Below are 23,228 nucleotides of genomic sequence, written 5' to 3' on the forward strand. Positions count from 1 at the left end.
GTCGGGCGTCAGCCAACTCCTGCTGGCGGTGTCTGCTGCAAGGCTCACGTCGTCTCATTCTGCGTAATCTTCAGGCACGAGAGCGCAAATTAAATTTAATTAGTACCTATTTATGAATGCCTAAACTGGAAGAAACTTGTTAATGCAACTACCCAAAAAGATGAGCACAGGAACCTTTGCACTTCGTATACCTGCTAGTCTTCGTAGCAATTAAATAAAAGATTTAACATACGACACATTTATGTAGATTAACGTCTTTTGATACAGTTTTCTGGGGTAACTCATTACTTGCGAAGGTAATACGGACAGCACAAAAGCGAGTAATGAAGGTCAAATATCATCTCTTAACCGCCTCTTAGAGTTTCCCCAGTTCATCTTCACAATTTCCCTACTTCATCTTCACAATTAAAATAGATATAAGGATGTAGAGGCTTATCTCACTAGGGGTAAGGTAGATACTGCCTACAGGAAAATTAAAGAGACCTTTGGAGATAAGAGAACCACTTGTATGAACATAAAGAGCTCAGATGGAAACCCAGTTCTAAGCAAGGAAGGGAAAGCAGAAAGGTGGAAGGGGTATATAGAGGGTCTATACGATGTACTTGAGGACCATTTTATGGAAATGGAAGAGGATTTAGATGAAGATGAAATGGGAGATACGATACTGCGTGAAGAGTTTGACAGAGCACTGAAAGACCTGAGTCGAAACAAGGCCCCCAGAGTAGTCAACATTCCATTGGAACTACTGACCGCCTTGGGAGAGCCAGTCCTGACAAAACTCTACCATCTGGAGAGCAAGATGTATGAGACAGGCGAAATACCCTGAGACTTCAAGAAGAATAGAATAATTCCAATCCCAAAGAAAGCAGGTGTAGAAAAAATTACCGAACTATCAATTTAATAAGTCACAGCTGCAAAATACTAACGCGAATTCTTTACAGACAAATGGAAAAACTAGTAGAAACCGACCTCGGGAAAGATCAGTTTGGATTCCATAGAAATGTTGGAACACGTGAGGCAATACTGACCCTACGACTTACCTTAGAAGCTAGAATAAGGACGGGCAAACCTACGTTTCTATCATTTGTGGACTTGGAGAAGGCTTTTGACAATGTTGACTGGAATGTTCCCTTTCAAATTCTGAAGGTGGCAGGGGTAAAATACAGGGAGCGAAGGGCTATTTACGGTTTGTACAGAAACCAGATGGCAGTTATAAGAGTCGAGGGACATCAAAGGGAAGCAGTGGTCGGGAAGGGAGTGAGGCAGGGTTGTAGTCTCTCCCCGATGTTATTCAATCTGTATATTGAGCAAGCAGTGAAGGAAACAAAAGAAAAATTCTGAGTAGGTATTAAAATCCATGGAGAAGAAATAAAAATGTTGAGGTTCGCCGATGACATCGTAATTCTGTCAGAGACAGCAAAGGACTTGGAAGAGCAGTTGAACGGCATGGATAGTGTCTTGAAAGGGGGATATAAGATGAACATCAACAAAAGCAAAACGAGGATAATGGTATGTAGTCGAATTAAGTCGGGTGATGCTGAGGGAATTAGATTAGGAAATGAAACACTTGAAGTAGTAAAGGAGTTTTGCTATTTGGGGAGCAAAGTAACTGATGATGGTCGAAGTAGAGAGGATATAAAATGTAGACTGGCAATGGCAAGGAACGCGTTTCTGAAGAAGAGAAATTTGTTAACATCGAGTATAGATTTAAGTGTCAGGAAGTCATTTCTGAAAGTATTTGTATGGAGTGTAGCCATGTATGGAAGTGAAACATGGACGATAAATAGTTTGGATAAGAAGAGAATAGAAGCTTTCGAAATGTGGTGCTACAGAAGAATGCTGAAGATTAGATGGGTAGATCACATAACTAATGAGGAAGTATTGAATAGGATTGGGGAGAAGAGAAGTTTGTGGCACAACTTGACTAGAAGAAGGGATCGGTTGGTAGGACATGTTCTGAGGCATCAAGGGATCACCAATTTAGCATTGGAGGTCAGCGTGGAGGGTAAAAATCGTAGAGGGAGACCAAGAGATGACTACACTACGCAGATTCAGAAGGATGTAGGTTGCAGTAGGTATTGGGAGATGAAGAAGTTTGCACAGGATAGATTAGCATGGAGAGCTGCATCAAACCAGTCTCATGACTGAAGACACAACAACAACATATAGTGTTATTCAAATAACACGGACCCTCTTCAATTTTTATTTCATGAAATGTAAATATGAGTAATCTATATACATATGGAAACAGAAAGTCTAAAATATCAGTTACTGCCTTTAAAGCGTATTTTTCACCGTCACATTCGACTTTCGTTTGGAAAACATCTTCAGTGCTCATTCGGTAAATATGTACACATAATATATCTCTGTATCTAGTTATTTGTAGACGAAACAGTATTTCTCTGCAAATTTGACCTACAATTTACGTACGGCGTTCTTGACTCTTGTTTACCCGTTGGGAAGTCGACTGTTCTCCTTCCTTGTTAGCGGAAGTTGAAGTAGAAAAGAACCTTGTTACTCAGGCACGTGTCGACCGCTTTTCATTTCACTTTTCTGTCCACTTCATCTCACTTTTGTGACTTCACAAACGCAGTAGTGCTGCAATTTCAAGTATTCCACACTCAGCACAGTTTTTACCTTCATTAATTTTGTTTTTTGTGTAGGTTCTGGGTATTGCCAACATCGTTAATAAAATTTTATCCATAGATGTGTGTGTGTGTGGGGGGGGGGGGGGGGGGGAATAGAGAGACAGAGAGAGAGAGAATAACAACACTCCTCTCTTTGCCCTCCCCGTCACCCTTATTCACTCCGTCTCTTTCTTTGTGTGCCGCGCGGTATAGCCGTGCGGTCTGGGGCGTCTAGTGACGGCTCGCGCGGATCCTCCCGTCGGATGTTAGAGTCCTTTCCTCGGGCATGGGTGTGTGTTGTCCTTAGCGTAAGTTACACTCATGCACATAAATTAAGGATACATGGTGAAATAATGCTCTTGTGGGTGGTTTGTGGGTTTAAATCACCTCGGGGTATGACCATCCTCTGCATTTGAACTGCGGTCGTCGCACGGTGGCGCTGGCAGCAGTCCACATACACAGAGGTGTGTTGGTGCATGTCAGAGTACGGTGCAGCGAGTAAGTGTGCAGACGTTTTCAGACGTGCTAATGGTGACTGTTTGCTGAAAATAGCTCAAAGAGCACATATTGATGAGTTATGACGGGTAGAATACTAGGGCTGGTCAAACAATGCAGGTTTTAGCACGGACCCTCTGTGTGCCACAAAGTCTGATCTCAAGATTATGCCAACGATTCCAGCAGACAGGAAACGTGTCCAGGTGCTACAGTACGGGACGTCCACAGTGTACAACTCCACAAGAAGACCGATATTTTACCATCAGTTCCTGCAGACGGCCTGGAACAGTTGTCTCCAGACACACAGTTTACAGACAACTGAACAGACATGGTTTATTCGCCTGAAGACCTGCAAGGTGCGTTCCACTGGCCCCTGGTCACAGGAGAGCCCGTAAAGTCTGGCGTCAAGAACACAATACATGGTTATTGGAACAGTGGTTTCAGGTAATGTTCACGGACGAGTCCAGGTATAGTCTGAACAGCGATTATCGCCAGGTTTTCATATGGCGTGACCCAGAAACCACATACTAACCCCTTAATGTCCTTAAAAGGGACCTGTATGGAGGTCGTGGTTTGATGGTGTGGGGTGGGATTGTGATTGGTGCACGTACACCCCTGCATCTCTTTCACACAGGAACAGTAATAGGTCATGTGTATCCGGACGTCATTTGCACCCGTATGTCCGCCTTTTCAAGGGCGCAGTGGGTCCTACCTTCCTCCTGATGAATGATAATGCTTGACCCCATCGAGCTGCCGTCGTGGAGGAGTACCTTGAAACAGAAGATATCAGGCGAATGTAGTGACCTGCCTGTTCTCCAGACCTAAGCCCCATCGAGTACGTCTGGGATGCTCTCGGTCGACGTATCGGTGCACGTCGTCAAACACCTAGGACACTTCTGGAGCTCCGACAGGCACGGTGCAAGAATTGGAGGCTATAGCTCAGCAGCTGTTCGACCACCCGATGCAGAGTATGCCAACCCGTTGTGCAGCCTGTGTACGTGTTCATGGTGATCATACCCCATATTGATGTCGGGGTACATACGCAGGAAACAGTGGCGTTTTGTAGCATATCTGTTTCGGGACGGTCTTCTCAACTTATCACCAATACCGTGGACTGACAGATCTGCGTCGTGTGTGTTCCCTATGTGCCTATGCTATTAGCGACAGCTTTGTGTAGTGCCCTGTTGTGTGGCACCACATTCTTCAATTATCCTTAATTTATGAGCATGAGTGTAGTTTAAGTTAGATGAAGTAGTGCGTAAGCCTAGGGTGGTTGGTTTGTGGGATTAAAGGGACCAGACTGCTACGGTCATCGGTCCCTCGTAATCCTAGGGACCCATGACCTCAGTAGTTTGGTCCCACAGTCCTTACCACCAGTTTCAATTTCAATTTTATCTCCTTCTCTCTCTCTCTCTAGCTCTCTCTTTCACATATACAAACAAACACACAAGCGAGCTCGCATGCAGCAGTTTCTAAGAAAGATAGCTCGGCAAATAAATATGGTAAGAAAGTCTTAAGTCTGCAAATACGGGTCATAAATCATCAAGGTATTTCCGCATACTGCACTGAAAACGTCTAAGCGGCAGTGGAACTCGTACCAGACCTGCAGAAACATCTATTGCGTCACAGCGTTCACTACAGGTGTGACAGGTTCTGCAAGATCGCCAGGGTTATTGGTAGATTTTCTTAAGAAGCCTGCCAAGGACAAACCACGTGGCGTAGTGTCAGGTCTTGGCGGCCAGAACGTAATACCCGGTTCTTGTTTACTCGTGCGACCTACACGTCGTCGATGAAGGGAGTGATTAAGAAATGATCAGACATCGAGGTTCCGATGGGGAGGAACACGACCCCTTTAAAAAATGAAGTCATGTGAGGAAAAAGCCATTGTTCTTAAATGTATACGTTATTCCACTAACAGTTCCCTCCGTAATAAAATTTATTTTGTGGTAAGACAAAAAACATGAATAGCTTCGCCGACGCTCTTGTATCGCAATATTTTATAGTGATTTCACCCTATATACGAACTTCTGTCAATTCACCTGCCCTGTAAGATGAAATGTCGCTAACAGTTTAACATAGAAGAAATATTTCACCCTACACATTTCTTACAGTATCATTGCACAATACAGTATACTTTTATTTTTCTTTATCATTTTCAACAAGGCAACTCATAATTTGTAAGCGGTAACGATTGTACAGTAAACAGTGTTTCAGAAGCTAATACGCAGTTAGTTAAAGTACTCATAGCTCTCTATTAGCTCTATTGGTTGACTTGGGAAACTTTCTTCATTTCACTCACGTATCCTTTTCATGCAAGCAGTCGGTGTTCGCTTCGAACTTTACAGGGACATCCAGTTTTATAAATTCTTTGAACGAACGGCTCGTGATTTTTCTAGTTGGTGGTTCAATGCCGAATCGGACACTAAATTCCATCATCACTGAAATCGCCGACGCAGTACTTCTGATCTCAAGAACCAATGTGAACTGTTTGTGTGTTGGCGTGAAAACTCTAGTGGTCGTTTACGAAGGTATCGACGTTCTGGCTGTAGTAACTGAAGTTTTGCTCTTTTTTCGAATCGTGTATAGGTTATTCACGCCCATCTTATATTTTATGAAATAATAATACATAATATAGACTGGAATACTCTCCTTCAAATTCTGATGGTGGCAGGTGTAAAATACAGGGAGTGAAAGGCTATTTACAATTTTTACAGAAACCAGATGGTAGTTATAAGAGTGGAGGGGGATGAAAGGGAAGCAGTGGTTGGGAAGGGAATGAGACAGGGTTGTAGCCTCTCCCCAATGTTATTCAATCTGTATATTGAGCAAGCAGTAAAGGAAACAAAAGAAAAATTCGGAGTAGGTATTAAAATCCACGGAGAAGAAATAAAAACTTTGAGGTTCACCGATGACATTGTAATTCTGTCAGAGACAGCAAAGGACCTGGAAGAGCAGTTAAATGGAATGGACAGTGTCTTGAAAGGAGGATATAAGATGAACATCAACAAAATCAAAACGAGGATAATGGAATGTTGTCGAATTGAGTCGGCTGATGCTGAGGGAATTAGAGTAGGAAATGAGACACTGAAAGTAGTAAATAACTTTTGCTATTTGGGGAGCAAAATAACTGGGAATGGCAAGGAAAGCGTATCTGAAGAAGAGAAATTTGTTAACATCGAGTATTGATTTATGTGCCAGGAAGTCGTTTCTGAAAGCATTTGGATGGAGCGCAGCCATGTATGGAAGTGAAACATGGACGATAAATAGTTTGGACAAGAAGAGAATAGAAGCTTTCAAAATGTGGTGCTACAGAAGAATGCAGAAGATTAGATGGGTAGATCACATAACTAACGAGGAGGTATTGAATAGAATTGGGGAGAAGAGGAGTTTGTGGCACAACTTGACGAGAAGAAGGGACCGGTTGGTAGGACATGTTTTGACGCATCAAGGGATCACAAATTTAGCATTGGAGGGCAGCGTGGAGGGTAAAAATCGTAGAGGGAGACCAAGAGATGAATACACTACGCAGATTCAGAAGGATGTAGGCTGTAGTGAGTACTGGGAGATGAAGAAGCTTGTACAGGATAGAGCAGCATGGAGAGCTGCATCAAACCAGTCTCTTGACTGAAGACCACAACAACAACAACAACAACAACAATACATAATTTGGGGCCATGTTCGGTAATGAAATTCGCAATAAATAATGCCTCTCATTTTGAAATGTGCGAAGTAACCAGCTGTTATCACATATTGAATCCCACGAGAGACAGACAATTGTGAGCCTGCTTCCCTCATGTCGGAGCAGCTAGCTCAAGCAAGCTCGGCTATTCCTTTGACGCACTTCTTCGCTCGACAAAGGGACAATACACCTATTTGAGGAGGGTGGCCGAATGTACGATTCTGTTTAAGGATAAGCTCGTTAGGCGTCATTGGTTCGGATCGACCAGCTGCTTAACGTGCCAAAAGATATGGGTTTTCCACCTGATATTGCAGCTAAATTCTTTCTAAGTCAGGCAAATTTTGAAAGTTAAACATAAAATAAAATTTTGATAATTAGTAAGTATTTGTGATAAAGGATGAATGTTCTCAGATAAATAAAGGTTCCCTAAAACAAGGGTATGAATTTTAATGAATTGATGATTTATTCATCATACACAATGATCAGCATACAGTGAGATAGAATGGTGGTTCTATAGAAAGTATGCGAATAAAACATAAAATAAGTAACAATAACAGAATAAATACAGTTAAGATATCATAAATGCGAAACAAGCGTCAACGTATTCTCACGATCAATATCATCCCAAATGCACGTACGACATTCCCATACCGCTTAAACTGCGAACTCGCACATAATTCAAGTTCAGAAGAGTGATAAACACCTCTCATATACAATCTTGAACATAGCTGACGTTCATCAACGGCACTTAATTTATAATGAAGGATAAAAACAGCTGACTGGTTGCACATATTTCACTGCGTTGGTCTGTTTCGATACCGACTAAAGGTATCTTCACTACAATATGTTACAGTTACCAATCAAATGTTTTAATTAAGACAGGAGATTATCAAACATTTAAAAAGTCGTAATTAGCACAAGACGTATTAAAAACAGAACATACAACTTACATAGGTTCATATTGTGTAGTAAATTAATAAAACCAAGTCAGCTGAAGAGCTCAAATCAAACAAGTAAAACTTATCTTGTAAAGCCTTCTGTGGGCGCGAATAACTTACAACGGCACAAATCAAGAAAACAGTTATATTATAAGCGAAAATATACGCGATTGCAGTCTTTCTCGACGCATTCCGATGATGAATTCTTCTCTGGTTATCAGCCGAGTGGTGGCGTCGTCTTGTCGCAACGTTTTGATGAGTTTCGTACCCATCATCTTCCGGTGAAGTGTCGGGATGCTATCATTCACAACACACTCAGTGATCAATATGTAAACAATGTTAAATACAATATTTATACACTCGCCATAGGGTTGTTATAGACAACTTTCATCTATGTGAAACATATACTATCTTTCTTCCAGGAGTGCTAGTACTGCAAGGTTCGCAGAGCTTCTGTGATGTTTGGAAAGTAGACTAGGTACTGGCGGAAGTAAAGCTGTGAGAAGGGGGCGTGAGTCGTGCTTGGGTAGCTCAGTTGGTTGCCGGCACGGTTAACTCAGCGCGTTCGGTCAGAGGGTTAGCTGCCCTCTGTAATAAAGAAACTGATTTAATTGATCAACGACGAACTAAAACGAGCATCTTGCGACGTCCGCCACGAGCAGAAGCAACGAACAAACACGAACAAAATGAGATTAAATAAAAAAGTTGGTAGAGCACTTGTCCGCGAAAGGCAAAGGTCCTGAGTTCAAGTCTCTGTCCGGCACATATTTTTATCTGCCAGGTAGTTTCATATCAGCGCACACTCCGCTGCAGAGTGAAAATCTCGTTCTTATATACCATCTTTCCAAAACAGTCTATTACAGACAGTGCTAGTGTAATTATTCTTTTCAAAGAAGAAAAACAAAATTGGGGGCATGTATTCAATGATTGTATGAACCCTGGTATGACTTGTAATACACTGACTGACACAGAGTCAGTATTCTTACAGTTTTCGAGAAATAAGTGGTGATGATGAAGCTTCCTAGCATATTAAAACCGTGTGCGGGACCGAGACTCGAACTCGGGACCTTTGCCTCTCACGGGCAAAATCTCATTCTGGAAACCTCCCCCAGGCTGTGGCTAAGCCATGTCTTCGCAATATCCTTTCTTTCAAGATGATAAAGATGATAAAGTAGAAGGCAGTGCTAAGGCTAACCTAACCTTGAAACTTCCTGGCAGATTAAAACTGTGTGCGGACCGAGACTCGAAATTGGGACCTTTGCCTTTCGCGGGCAAGTGCTCTACCCCAATATCCTTTCTTTCAGGAGTGCTAGTTCTGCAAGGTTCGCAGGAGAGCTTCTGTAAAGTTTGGAAGGTAGGAGACGAGATACTGGCAGAAGTAAAGCTGTGAGGACGGGGCGTGAGCCGTGCCTGGGTAGCTCAGTTGGTAGAGCCCTTGCCCGTGAGAGGCAAAGGTCCCGAGTTCGAATCTCGGTCCGGCACACAGTTTTAATGTGCCAGGAAGCTTCATATCAGCACAACCCTCCACTGCAGAGTGAAAATCTCATTAGTGGAGATGATGATTTAAATAATGCGTGTTCCTCCTCAGGGGACACCGCCTTAACGTAGCACTGTCCGTGTGCACGAGGAGGTTTACGTGCTCTGGATCCGGAAGGCTATTCCGGCGATAGCTTAGCTGCAGGAAGAGTGGCCTCTGTACTCCAGTGGAGCGGCCACATTGGGGTGGCCAGATTACATCCTCTGGGGCTAACCACCTCAGTTGTAACCACGCTACTGCAAATGCGGTAGCGAAAGTCGGAACTTCGGCTTGTGAAGCAGTCATGAAGCATGTAATAATTACAAATATACCCCAGGGGTCAATCCGGCCAACGCAAGCAGGCTGTCGGATTCTGGGGAGCCTGCATCATGTTGGAAACAAAACTGCGAACCTACCAATACCTCAAAATCCAATCTAACTCACGGACACAAAATCAGATCGAAATAGACTTTTAAAATGGGAAACATAAGCATGCAGACAATGCCGGAGGTGGCCAAGCTAAAGCAAGTTCTTGACTGTATGAGAGAACTTTGGATTGGCACACTGGCACTACAGGAAACAAGATTCAGGGACGAAAGCAAAATGAAATCAGAGGGATATGTAATTCTGAAAGGGAATCCCGTCTTGGGGAGCCAAAGCAACCTTTTATGTTTGGCACAGCCTTTGTAGTAGACTGTCGGCATATGGATGGCATCACTGCGTGGAAGGGCATAAACGAGAGGCTGTCATATCTGACAATCAAAAGAGGAAACAAAACCTATGCAATAGTAAATACACATGCACAAAAATGATGAAGCAGGAACTGAAAACTTTTTATCCATTTAGGGTAAGGCAGTGACAGATGTGGATAAAAGTGGTGTCACTGTTTTGCGAGGAGATTTTAATGCGCAAATACGCACGGAAAGGAAGTTTAGAAGTCCTGTGGGAGATTATCCAGCCCACAAGAGAACAAACAAGAATGGTGAGAGATTAATGGACCTGTGTAGGAGACACAAGATGAGAATAATGACCAACCGTTGCAAAACTAAGGCAAACAAGTAAACAACATGGGGCAGCCCTGGAAACAGAATTCGGGAAAAACAGCTAGACCGTGTAGCAATCTGTGACAAGAATCACAGAGAGATTATGAAAATGAAAGTGAGGAAAAATAGCAGGATGGAATCAGATCACTACCTTGTCGAAATAAAATGTAGATAGACACCCAACAGAGCAAGGAATCGACCTAGACCTGAAGAAAACACAGAGCAGAGTATGCAAAGAGGATGGCAGTTCGGAGTGATTGGAAGAGAGTGAGAGATATAATGGAAGAAGGGACAGTGCGACTGACTACTAACAACAAGAAAAGGAATTCTGAGTGGTGGACGGATGAATGTGAGAAGGCAGTCGAGACCAGGAGGAAAGCATGGATGGAATGACAATCCTGTAAAAAGCAAGAAGACTGGTCGAAGTTCCAGAATGCTAGAAAAACGATCAGAAATACCAGGAGAAGTAGATCGAATGAGAAACTTGAAGAAGCAAACACAACCTTCAAGAAACACAAATCACGTTTCTTTTTCAGAGTAATGAAAAGCAGAATTAAAGGATTCGAGACAACAGAACCCTTCGTAACAGGACAAGATGGTACAATAAAAATTGGCGAGAAAGGGGTGTGCGGGGAAATGGTTAGGTATTTTAGGGTTTTCTGAGTGCAGAAGCACCGACGGTAAATTGGACTCACTTACGCTCTAGGGACAATAGTCAGGATAGTCTAGACGATACACCCACCAGGGCAGAAGTCGCAGAGCCATAGAGCAATGATGGTATCTGTGCTGAAGATATCACCTGAGGTGGGTCTGAAATAGAAAGAAATATGCACAATATAATAACGGATACCTGGAGAAATAAGAAAACACCCATATACTGGAAATAAACCATTATAATACTACTACACCAGAAAGGGAACAAGAAAGTGCTGGATGACTAAGGGGCATCTCTCTCGTAAACACAGGGTACAAGGTTCTGTCGAGAATCTTGCTCAACACAGTGAAGAACAACTGGGCCGAGTAATAGAAGAGTACCGGTGTGGCTTTAAAAAGGAAAGGAACAGTACAGAACAGATATTTGGAATCAAAAGGGTAATAGAATACACATATGAAAGGAAAAAAGATAACAGTAGCATTTGTGGACTTCCTAAAGGCCTATGATTTAGTTGACGGAAGTCACGGCTTAAGTATGGAAGACATTTTGAGGACGATGAGGAGGTGATTCACACAGTGATGCACTGACTCCACCACCAGAACAAGGTTTGGTACCGACAGGGCAAACACGCCCTTGTTTCGCGCTAGAGGAAGGCCATAAAACAGGATGGAGATTACGTGGAAAAATAGGGCGTGTAGACAAAATACCATTTTTTCGTGTGTGTCACTCTCATTATGCTGAGTAAAGAATTATTGAAGAAAAACAAATTCGTTGTGTTACTTTCTGGGCAACCCTCGCAATATGTACTTCCAAAACAATAAACATATGTATGACTGTAACATTCAAATACGTTTACTTCCGACACTTTTTTTCTCTATCTGTATCTCAAGAACATGTCTCATAAATAATTCTGATCACTACGTTTATTTTAAGATAGCCAACATATATTAAATTCGTTCTAATTTTAATAAATAACTTGATCTTACATTCATTTTCAATATAAAATAAACGAATATCAAATATTTTATAAACAAGTTGTGGCAAGCGAAAGAAGTAAAATGGAAACAATTTGAATTCGGCCTTTACACGATTATTTACAGGAAAGTGGAAACTTAAGATAGGAATAACAGAATTAAGATTACGCATCATGCAAGGCGTTCGTGTATAATTATGAAAGAAGGGAGTCGGTTAGTGAGCAGTTTCCTAGCATAATGAACAGTGAATAATTGGGAGACTAAAGCGTTATCACAAATACGTGTGGTGTATGAGACGCGTAATATTGTGCTATGGCGCAGCAAGTACGAAACTGCAATAGGCTAGAATTACTTGCAATTAAAAAACAAGATGAAGCATGCATATGTCATGAAAGGAATATAAAGTGTAAAGATCACCGTAAAATGGCCATTCAGAGGTGCTGTTGCTATTCTTTCCCCTGAAAGTTTACATTCAGAAGTTACTGCAAGCGCATCTGGGAAACATGAGTAAATGTGAACATTTCGGTAGATTTAAAGTTAACGCCTCAACACCGGAAAGTGGAGGGCCTTTCAGTTGAGAAAAAAGGTGCCCTGTTCTGAATTAAAGGAGTGCGTCGACTACGTTGCTAGTTGTCGTTTGTTCCAACTTCAAAGAGCTATTGGTACTCTAGTGGTTACAACTGTCGCTCCTTCGAAAAACACTTTTTCCGAAAACACGACTCAAGTAAATAATTTGGTTTTTAGCCTGACCAACTACATACACTGCCAACATTAGCGAACATATGAATGAAAATAGTTAACAATGTTGGTATATGTAGCGATAAACTCTTACTCAACCTGTACTTGGGATAAAAGGAAGAAGCCGCGCGGGATTAGCCGAGCGGTCTGGGGCGCTGCATGCATGGACTGTGCGGCTCGTGCCGGCGGAGGTTCGAGTCCTCCCTCGGGCATAGGTGTGTGTGTTTTTTCTTAGGATACTTTAGGTTAAGTAGTGTGTTAGCTTAGGGACTGAAGACCTTAGCAGCTAAGTCCCATAAGATTTCACACACGTTTGAACATTTTTGATTAAAGGAAGAAAAGGTGTATTTATAGTCACCACTACAGCTCTTGTAATTGAATCTGTAATTCTACAACTCAGTCGTACGGCAGTACTTCGTTACTTAATGGAAAAATATCTTCACTTGTTCTGTGTACTCGAAATCACTCTTCTTTACTTTTTGACAATATTTGTGGGCAGCTAAAGCCAATACTACGTATACATAGTATTTAAAGATATCATCTTCTCTGATGTGGGAGTCATATTGCTGGGTACGAACGTTCAGAATATTACATACTCTCAAGAGCGAAAATAAAAAGAAGCGTTTGCTAAAATATTTATTTGTAAATTCCTACATACATAAAAAAATGGTAAAAAATAGAATTTTGTACATTGTTTTAGCAAATTAAATTAAATTAAAAATTATCAGTCTTAAGTCTACAGAAAGGTTGAAAGTGCTCAAAATATAAGACTTTTGTAGTTGTCCTATTAAAACATTCTTACAACTAATGTGTCTCCAGTGTTATTACCGGAAGAAATATATTGAAAATTTGGTCGTTAATTCAAAACGTATGGATCGATGTTAATTCAGCAATTTTGAGTGCATGTGACTAAATACAAATGGATGAATCTTTGTACCAAGCCATAACACCGTTTTTCAAACTATGGCTGCCACTTATTTGTACGTATATACAGACAGGCTGTAACAACTTGAAATTAGGATGACATAAGTTAATTCCAAATAAATCTTAAAAGACACAACTGACAAACTATTTGTTGGTATGTAAGATATCTAATGGGTAGCTAATGTGGCGATAACTTTGTGCAGTTAGTGATACTATAATTAGATCTAGAATGAAAAGAATGCTTAAGGTGAGGGTTAGAACGAAACGACCCAACGATATTTGGTGATGGACAGTGACGGGAGCTACTGCTCCTTCGGTCTTTTGTTTTCCATAGAGTACATCCCTGGTGAAGAATACTGGAAATACTGGTAGGGCAGAGGGAAGCCCACGCCTCCTGGGCGCATGTAGCTGCCAGCACCATATCCCTGGTAGTTGGGGTAGCCTGGAGGTGGGAGGGCAGGCCCGGCGCCGTAGTTCATACCAGGGTACAGTGTACCCCAGGGGTTGACTGGCATGTACTGGAAGCCCTGCTTAGTGTCTTCCTGCTTGGCCAGCGGAGCAGCCGAAGAGGTCCCTCCGGCCAAGATGGTCGCCATTGCCAAGAACATAAGCTTCTTGCTCCACATTTTCTTCAAGTGCTGGAAAAGAGTACAAGTTCACCATTAGTCAGTATCATACAGTATGGCTATCTGCCTAAATAATGTAGGTTGCAGAATAGTTAATAGTGGTACTGAACCAAAAACATCCCAGTAAACATGGATCCGTAAAGAACCCGATTGGGAGATGATTGCGAATGTGTGGTTGTGAACCTAATTGACTACTGGACAGAATATTGCTCAGCTTAGTACAAATGTATGTGAAATGTGAGCATTTTTAATTTGGTTCCCTAACCATTCAGGGCAGTTCGACAGCGACTTGATCGCAAAGTGTACATTTGAAGAACATTTGTACAAAGCATGATGATATTCCACACTGATGTCAATTACAGCTCGTAACCCCGCATTCACAGGTATTTCACAAACAGCTGTTTTGTGGATCCCTGCGTACAGGAACCTGTTTGATTCTTTCACCTGTCAGTTTTCGCTTCTAATTACGATACGTCCTGCATAGGTTTACGAAAGTTAATGGGTTATTTATGATTTGCAAATGAGCAATTTTAATTGTGTAGTGGAGTGAATGCAGTTTTCAAATTTCCTGATACATGGGGTACAATATGGCCACCTAGCTGCTCTCTGATTCTCAGGAAGCTTGAGCATTATCCACGTCTGAGGCTCTATCCCAAGTCTTTTAGTACTATTTGACGAATGCAGCAGAATTATTTCTAAAATCAGTGAAAATGGAAAATTTATTTATTCCTACAGGGTGTCCCAGAAAAGGTGCGACGAACTTCGATGGGTTGTAGAGGGTGTCTTGAAGAACAAATTGAGGGTAGGAACCCGTGTCCGGGAACATCATCCAATGATGCTACAGAGCGTCGAAGTCATAGACGCTAGCGCCTGCCACTAGGCTGCCCCTTTGGCAGCAAATATGACATTTTACGCTGACAGACCGTAGATGGAACGTCTCGCAACGTTGTCTGCTATTGAGTAATCGCGACTGAGTGCCACGATAGTCAGTGGAGGAGATGTAGCTAGCTGCTGCGTAGAAACCTTGTCTCCTATGAATACGATGCTCTGTTGCTTCGACAGATGATATTTTCCGACATGAGTTTCCATTTGCAGTTTATTTTTCTCCTGGAACTCTCTGAAATCTACAATGTTTTTCAGTACATGGGAGTAAAATAACTAAAATAACTACAGATGGAAACCCGTGTCCGAATCTGTCATCCACGAAGGCAAAGTAGCATCGCATTCATAGGATTCAACGCTTCTGTATGCAACAGCTAATTTCATCTTCTCCACTGGCGATTGCGTTCATCAGTCCCAATCACTCAATACAAACAGAATTGGGAGGTATTTCTCCCACGGTCCGCCAGCGCAAAAAAGACACATTTTCTGAACACAGGTTCCCATCCTCAATTTGTTCCTCATTCTCTACAACCCCTTGAAATTTGTCTCAACATTCCGTGATCACCCTGCATAATAAACGGCGTTGTTCACGCACAGCACAAAACGGAGGGGTCGTAAGTAGCAATAGAGGACGAAAATTTATATGTCAACTGATACCTCCCAGGCAGAAGAAACAGGTCAGCGACTTAAGTAGATGCAATAACACGTGCAATCTACAGCGATGAACATATTTTTTTCGAAATGTAGTCTGACACCGTGAATATTTCATATAGCACACTCGAGTGAGGACGAACTGAGACACGATGAATTAGTTCTTTGAAGGTTTATTAATCTTACCAAATACGATGTAAGAGCGGTAGCCCGAGGAGAAGTAGTCTTGGTCGAGCACTGGAGAACGAAAGAGAACGCTGTCATTTATACCCCCGCACACCAACAATAACGACGCACACACGATACTCACGAGTGACTGTTTTTGGCTGATAAGATAACTTATTAACTCTGCGTAGCAATTGTCAAGGTACTCTGGAAGTTTTAGCCCCCTGCTGCTATGTTCATGTAGTAGGACGACTACTGATTTGTATGTTGATTGTCGAGGATCCTTAAACTTTCCTTTACCTCCAGCTGACACAAAGTCCGGCTATCAAACGTGATAGAAAAAAACCTTGTACTTCAACAGGCTTTGTTCTTATCATTCGCAGTGCGTGCCATGACCTTACGGTGGCATTTCTTTGTGCGTTTGGCGAAATTTGTTTACTTACGGGTAGGAAAGTTCCGAGCTACTTATCGGTACGACCCTTTATCCACACTGTGATAAATACGATGAATATATCAAGTATACCGCGAAACTGGCGTAGCTTGCCGTAGTACGTTCTGTAGGTATCATGTTGTTGTTGTTTTTGTTGTGGTCTTAAGTCGTGAGACTGGTTTGATGCAGGTCTCCATGCTACTCTATCCTGTGCAAGCTTCTTCATCTCCCAGTACGTACTCCAACCTACATCCCTCTGAATCTGCTAAGTGTATTCATCTCTTCGACTCCCTCTACAATTTTTACCCTCCACGCTGCCCTCCAATACTAAATTGGTGATCCCTTGATGCCTCAGAACATGTCCTACCAGCGAACCCTTCTTCTAGTCAAGTTGTGCCACAAACGTCTCCTCTCCCCAATCCTCTCCAATACCTTCTCATTAGTTATGTGATCTACCCATCTAATCTTCAGCATTCTTCGAAAGCTTCTATTCTCTTCTTGTCCAAACTATTTACCGTCCATGTTTCACTGCCATGCATGGCTACACTCCATACAAATACTTTCAGAAACGACTTCCTGACACTTAAATCTATACTCGATGTTAACAAATTTCTCTTCTTCAGAAACGCTTTCCTTGCCATTGCCAGTCTACATTTTATATCCTCTCTACATCGACCATCATCAGTTATTTTGCTTCCCAAATAGAAAAACTCCTTTACTACTTTAAGTGTCTCATTTCCTATTCTAATTCCCTCAGAATCACCCCACTTAATTCGACTACATTGGATGTATCATAAACTTTTCATTTTTGTGAGCAATAGAAAGATGTCATAAGGATATGGAACAATACAGCAATCACCAACGCTAAGATCAAGTCACGGAGTGTCACACTGAAAATAAGTCACGGAGTGTCACACTGAAAATAAGTACCTTTGGAGATTGTTTAGCGCTTAGATAAGTATTGCCTGAACTTTTTAACCCACATTTATCAGATAGCTACAGATGTAAGTAGTGTAAGGCAAGAAATAACACAGCTGTGGCGTGCCATTATTGTATACGTGTTGCAAATCGGACGTTAATTTTGTAGTCTACAATAACGTAATTATAGGCATGTAATATTGCTCTGTTTGATAATGAAACCACGAATCTTAGGTTGCTCCATAATACATCATAAGAAGTGAAATTTCAATCATTTTATCGAGATACTTAGGTTACCAGAGAATATTTCAGTTTATGAATGAATATGTCTCGTTATTATACTAAAAAAAATCGATCAGCACCAGCGTTAAACAAATATGTATGGGGCTTCTGCTTTCCTTAAATTACAAGTCATCAGGGGAGGTGTGGAGCAGAATGACTCATTTTGCTTTGTATTGCTTGAATTTAGAAGGAGAAATACTCTCGTCAGTTTGTGCCTAGATACTCATGTTGTCTGAGGGGAAGAGATATGCGAGTATCCTGATAATAAGAGTTAAACGACGTCATCCATACTCACTGTGCGAGATAAGAACTGAAAAATACAAGGGGTAAGTATTACTAAGGGAAATAATTCAGTACGATTACACGGACAGAAATGGCAAGTGTTGTACCATGAACACCATGACCAAAAGCTGCCGAACTGACACTCCTGTATTTCCATGTCAGTCGGAAGCGTTGATAAAAATTTCATGTATGCCCGAGTTTATTTTCACTTCAAGAAAAAGTCATTCTTACGAATGAAGAACGGTGTGTGTGTCTGGTGGCTCTTTGCTGTGTGTAACGACACATAAACTTTTCAGCCGCCCAGAGGACATGCACGTGTGGTTTAACGACATCTTTCAGACTTTGAGAAAGGTCAAATCATTTGCATGAGGGAGATAGAGCATTATATCGACAGCTCGAAAAGACAGTTAACTGGCTGTAGTCCAAATGATTGCAGAGCGAATACCAAGAAGTATAGGCATGGGTCTTTTCAGAATAACTGCAGCACGAAAAGATAGCACGATTGTTCGCCTGGCTATGACGAACAGATGGAATGGTTGAAATGGTTCAAATTGCTCTGAGCACTATTGGACTTACCTACTGTGGTCATCAGTCCCCTAGAACTTAGAACTACTTAAACCTATCCAACCTAAGGACATGACACACGTCCATGCCCGAGGCAGGATTCGAACCTGCCACCGTACTGGTCGCGCAGTTCCAGACTGAAGCGCCTAGAACCGCTCGGCCACTCCGGCCGTCGAACAGATGGAAGACAACAGATGAAATTAGGGCAGACGTTCCAGGAAGTGTGTTACCGAGAAACCTAGGGAACAGATTACTGGAAGCCGGATTGAGATCACGAGTTGTCATTCGTTATTTACCATTGACGCCATTCCACAGGAAACGGAGATTTGCTTGCTGTAGAGCAAGTGCCAACTGGCCCAGGGTGGCAGTCTACACAGCTCAGCGGTGAGTCTCGCTTATATTTACGGCTACCACATCGACGCCAACGTATGCATAAACTCTGGGACACAAATTGTAGCGAGGAAATAAATGTGACAATAGGACCAATTTGGTATTTGTTGAAGCCAGTCTGAAGTCTCACGTGGACGTGGTAGGAGTGGGAGTCCGTGCAGTCACATCGATCATCACCTGAGTAACAGGCTAGTGCTAGAACACACACTGAAATTTTCTCTACAAAAGTCTTGAGTAATATAAAGGTTCTTGAGTCGACTGCCTGTTATCCATAGAGCACATATGGAATTCGACTGCGACGGAAAGATGTGTACTTGCTTGCCAGCCATGAACCGACACATCATGTTTTTCAGCCAAGGGAAGGAAGTCCTCACGATAACCTTCAAAGGCTGTTCCATTCCTTGTCAGAATGTCAAAATGCATTACAAGAGAATGTTTGAGTCCGTGGGGGAGGGGGGGGGGGGGAGGAGGGGCGGAGGATCACATGCCATGTTAATACTGCTGATGAACATCCTGTACAGAGTGAACGAATGTTTAGCAATTTAATGCCTGTTATTCGTTGAACAAATCCACAATGTTTAATAAATATCGGTGGTGCGAGGTGTGATAGTTTCCTCTTTCGTATGCATATTCTTTCAAATGTTCAAATGTGTGTGAAATCTTATGGGACTTAACTGCTAAGGTCATCAGTCCTAAGCTTACACTCTACTTAACCTAAATTATCCTAAGGACAAACACACACACCCATGCCCGAGGGAGGTCTCCAACCTCCAGCGAGACCAGTTGCACAGTCCATGACTGGTTATTTGTCAAAAACCATTCTAATATTATGCAATATTATGTTTTAGTGATGTTTGACAAATACGCTAGGGAGAGAGGGGCTCATGGGTAAAATTTTAACCCATCGCCCCCTCTGGCATTCCGTCAATCACTCCTCCCAGTTAGTTTCGCTTAGTTCCAATTATTAACGAACAGTTTATTGTACCATAAAGTAAAATAAATGTACGTTGATCAAATTATTATAAACTGCAAGTTATGGACACAGATTTAAAGCTTGTGGGAAAGATAAGATAGGTGAAATTCATACTAATAAATGAAAAGCACCAGTTGGCTTTTGTTCTACAATATTGTAGATTTTATTCTACAATATTGTAGAATTGTATTGTATTGTATTGTATTGTTCTGGTGCTTTTCTCTTATTATAATGTTGTTCTACCAATAACCGAAGGAAGATTCTGTTAATATGAAACTCATTCATTAATGCAAAGATTTTTCGTATTTCTCAAGATAAATACGAAATGAACAATGAAGAGGGAAAAAGTCCTCGAAAACTCGTGTTTTATTGTTTTTCGCAATTCTTTCTAACACTATGAAAGGACAGTACCTGTTGCATCCACACGTAACGGAAACAACTGAAAATGCAATATACAAGACGTTTTACATCAGTATGAGTTACAAAATTAAACATGTAGCAGCTAGAGACGGTTTACTTTTATTAAGAACTTTACTTTGTGTTCACTTAGTGTGTGGTCATTTTCCTCTTTCCACTCTTTACTCATCCCCACTATTCAGAATATCTTCTTATCTATGTTGCTCTTAAGATTTCTAATCACCTTATTAGATTAATGCTAATGTATCATGCTAACGCTAGCCAAATAAATTTATACCAATAAATTAACAAACGACGGAGATGATCCTCCTTGGTACAAAAAACGGGTTAGAATACTGTTGCAGAAACAACATGCCAAATTTAAACAGACGCAAATTACCCAAGATTGTCTATCCTTCACAGAAGCTCGAAATTTAGCGCGGAGTTCAATGCGAGATGCTTATAACAGTTTCTACAACGAGACTTTGTCTCGAACCTAGCAGAAAATCCAAAGAGATTCTCGCCGTATGTGAAGTATGTTAACGGCAAGAAACAATCACTGGCTTCTCTGCCCGATAGCAATGGAAATACTATCGAAGACAGTGCTGTCAAAGGAGAGTTACTAAACACAGCCTTCCAAAATGCCTTCTCGAAAGAAGACGAAGTAAATATTTCAGAATTCGAATCGAGAACAGCTGCCAACATGAGTAACGTAGAAGTAAATATCCTCTGAGTAGTGAAGCAACTCAAATCACTTAATTAAAGAAAGGCTTCTGGTCCAGACTGTATACCAATTAGGTTCCTGTCGGAGTATGCTGATGCATTAGGTCCATACTTAACAATCATATACAACCGTTCGATCGACGAAAGATCCGTACCCAAAGACTGGAAAGTTGCACAGGTCACACCAATATTCGGAAACGGTCTATTGACACACAGTCAACGTGGGTTTAGAAAACATCGTTTTTGTGAAACACAACTATCTGTTTCCTGTGAAACACAACTAGTTCTTTATTCAGAAGAAGTGCTGAGTGCTATTGACAAGGGATTTCAGATCGATACTGTATTCCTCGATTTCCGGATGGCTTTTGGCACTGTACGACTTAAGCGGCTCGTAGTGAAATTGCGTGCTTATGGAATAGCGTCTCAGTTATGTGACTGGATTTGTGATTTCCTGTCAGAGAGATCACAGTTCGTAGTAATTGACGGAAAGTTATCGAGTAAGATAAAAGTGATTTCAGGCGTTCTCCAAGGTAGTGTTATAGGCCCTTTGCTGTTCCTTATCTATATAAACGATTTGGGAGACAATCTGAGCAGCCGTCTTCGGTTGTTTGCAGAGGACGCTGTCGTTTATCGACTAATAAAGTCATCAGAAGATCAAAACAAACTGCAAAACGATTTAAAAATATCTGAATGGTGCGAAACGTGGCAGTTGACCCTAAATAATGAAAAGTGTTAGGTCGTCCACATGAGTGCTAAAAGGAACTCGTTAAAATTCGGTTACACGATAAATCAGTCTAATCTAAAAGCTGTAAATTCAACTAAATATCTAGGTATTACAATTATGAACAACTTAAATTGGAAGGAACACGTAGAAAATGTTGTGGGGAAGGCTAACCGAAGACTCCGTTTTATTGGCAGGAACTTAGAAAATATAACAGGTCTACTAAGGAGACTGCCTGCACTAAGCTTGTCCGTCCTCTTTTAGAATACTGCTGTGCGGTGTGGGATCCTTACCAGATCGGACTGAAGTAGTACATCGAAAAAGATCAGAAAGGCAGCACGTTTTGTATTATAACGAAATATGGGAGAGAGTGTCACAGAAACGATGCTGCATTTGGGCTGGAAATCGTTAAAAGAAAGGCGTTCTTCGTTGCGACGGAATCTTCTCACGAAATTCCAATCACCAACTTTCTCCTCCGAATGCCAAAATATTTTGTTGTCACCGACCTACATAGGGAGAAACGATCATCACGATAAAATAATGGAAATCAGAGCTCGTACGGAATGATATAGGTGTTCATTCTTTCCGCGCGCTATACGAGATTGGAAAATCAGAGAATAGTGAAGGTGGTTCAATGAACCCTGTGCCAGGCACTTAAATGTGATTTTCAGAGTATCCATTTAGATGTAGATGTAGATACGGAAAGTCTGCCTTTGTCTTTAGGTAATCTGTATTAGTTTTAAAAGTTGCTAAAGAAACTTTCATTTCACATACACATTTATGAAGAAGACAAAGTCGTCGCAAAATTAAGAATATGGCGTTTTTATGGATGAGAGAGAAGGAAGACCAATTGGGTTTTGCAAGAAATTTCAGCTAGCAATAGCGAATAATCTGTTCAAGAATTACGTAAGGGATGAAGTATACTTGGAAAGGGCCCGGAGATACGTGAAGATTACAGTTGGATTACATCATGGTCAGGCAGAGATTTCGAATTCGGATACTGGATTATAAGGCGTACCCAGGAGCAGATATAGACTCAGATCACAATTTAGTAGTGATGAAAAGTAAACTGAAGCTCAAGAGACAATTGTCTAAAAATGAATGAGCAAAGAAGTGGGATACTAAGGAATGAAAAGAATCGCTTGAAGATCCTCAGGCTATAGATCTTGTGATAAAGGGTAGCTCAGTAAGCTATTCGGTTGAAGAGGAATGGACATCTCTAAAAAGGACAATCAGATAAGTTGGAAAGAAAAACACTGGTACAAAGAAGGTGACTGCTAAGGAACCTTGGGTAACAGAAGAAATACTTCAGCTAATCGATGAAAGAAGGGAACACAAAAAGTCGCTGAGGAATGAAATAAACAGGAAGTGAAGGGAAGCTAAGTGTAAATTTCTGCATGAAAAATGTGAAGAAATCTGAAAAGAAATGATTGTCGGAAAGACTAACTCAACATATACGAAAGTCAAAGCAACCTTCTGAGGAAATAAAAGCAGGGGTAGTACATTAAGAGAGCAATGGGAACTCCGTTCTTGAATGCAGTGGAGAAAGCAGATAGGTGAAGACAGTATACTGAAGGTCTCTATGAGGGGGGAGACTTGTCTAATGACGTGACAGAAGAAACAGGAGTCGATATAG

At 41.5% G+C, this 23,228-nt stretch overlaps 1 protein-coding gene across 1 annotated transcript in view; it reads right to left on the minus strand.

The window, feature by feature from the left end:
• Window positions 1–13,291: 13,291 nt before the first annotated feature.
• The window catches only part of LOC126267859 (uncharacterized), a 65,741-nt gene continuing 55,804 nt past the window's right edge, over window positions 13,292–23,228 (minus strand). The window contains exons 2-3 of the mRNA XM_049973169.1: window positions 15,935–15,985; window positions 13,292–14,227 (exon numbers count right to left, since the gene is read on the minus strand). Of these exons, the coding sequence (XP_049829126.1) occupies window positions 13,892–14,227; window positions 15,935–15,985 (387 nt within the window). The 3' untranslated portion in view covers window positions 13,292–13,891. The remainder of the gene's footprint in view (window positions 14,228–15,934; window positions 15,986–23,228) is intronic.

The sequence above is a fragment of the Schistocerca gregaria genome, chromosome 4 (genome assembly GCF_023897955.1).
Source record: "Schistocerca gregaria isolate iqSchGreg1 chromosome 4, iqSchGreg1.2, whole genome shotgun sequence".
NCBI classification, from domain to species: Eukaryota; Metazoa; Arthropoda; class Insecta; order Orthoptera; family Acrididae; genus Schistocerca; species Schistocerca gregaria.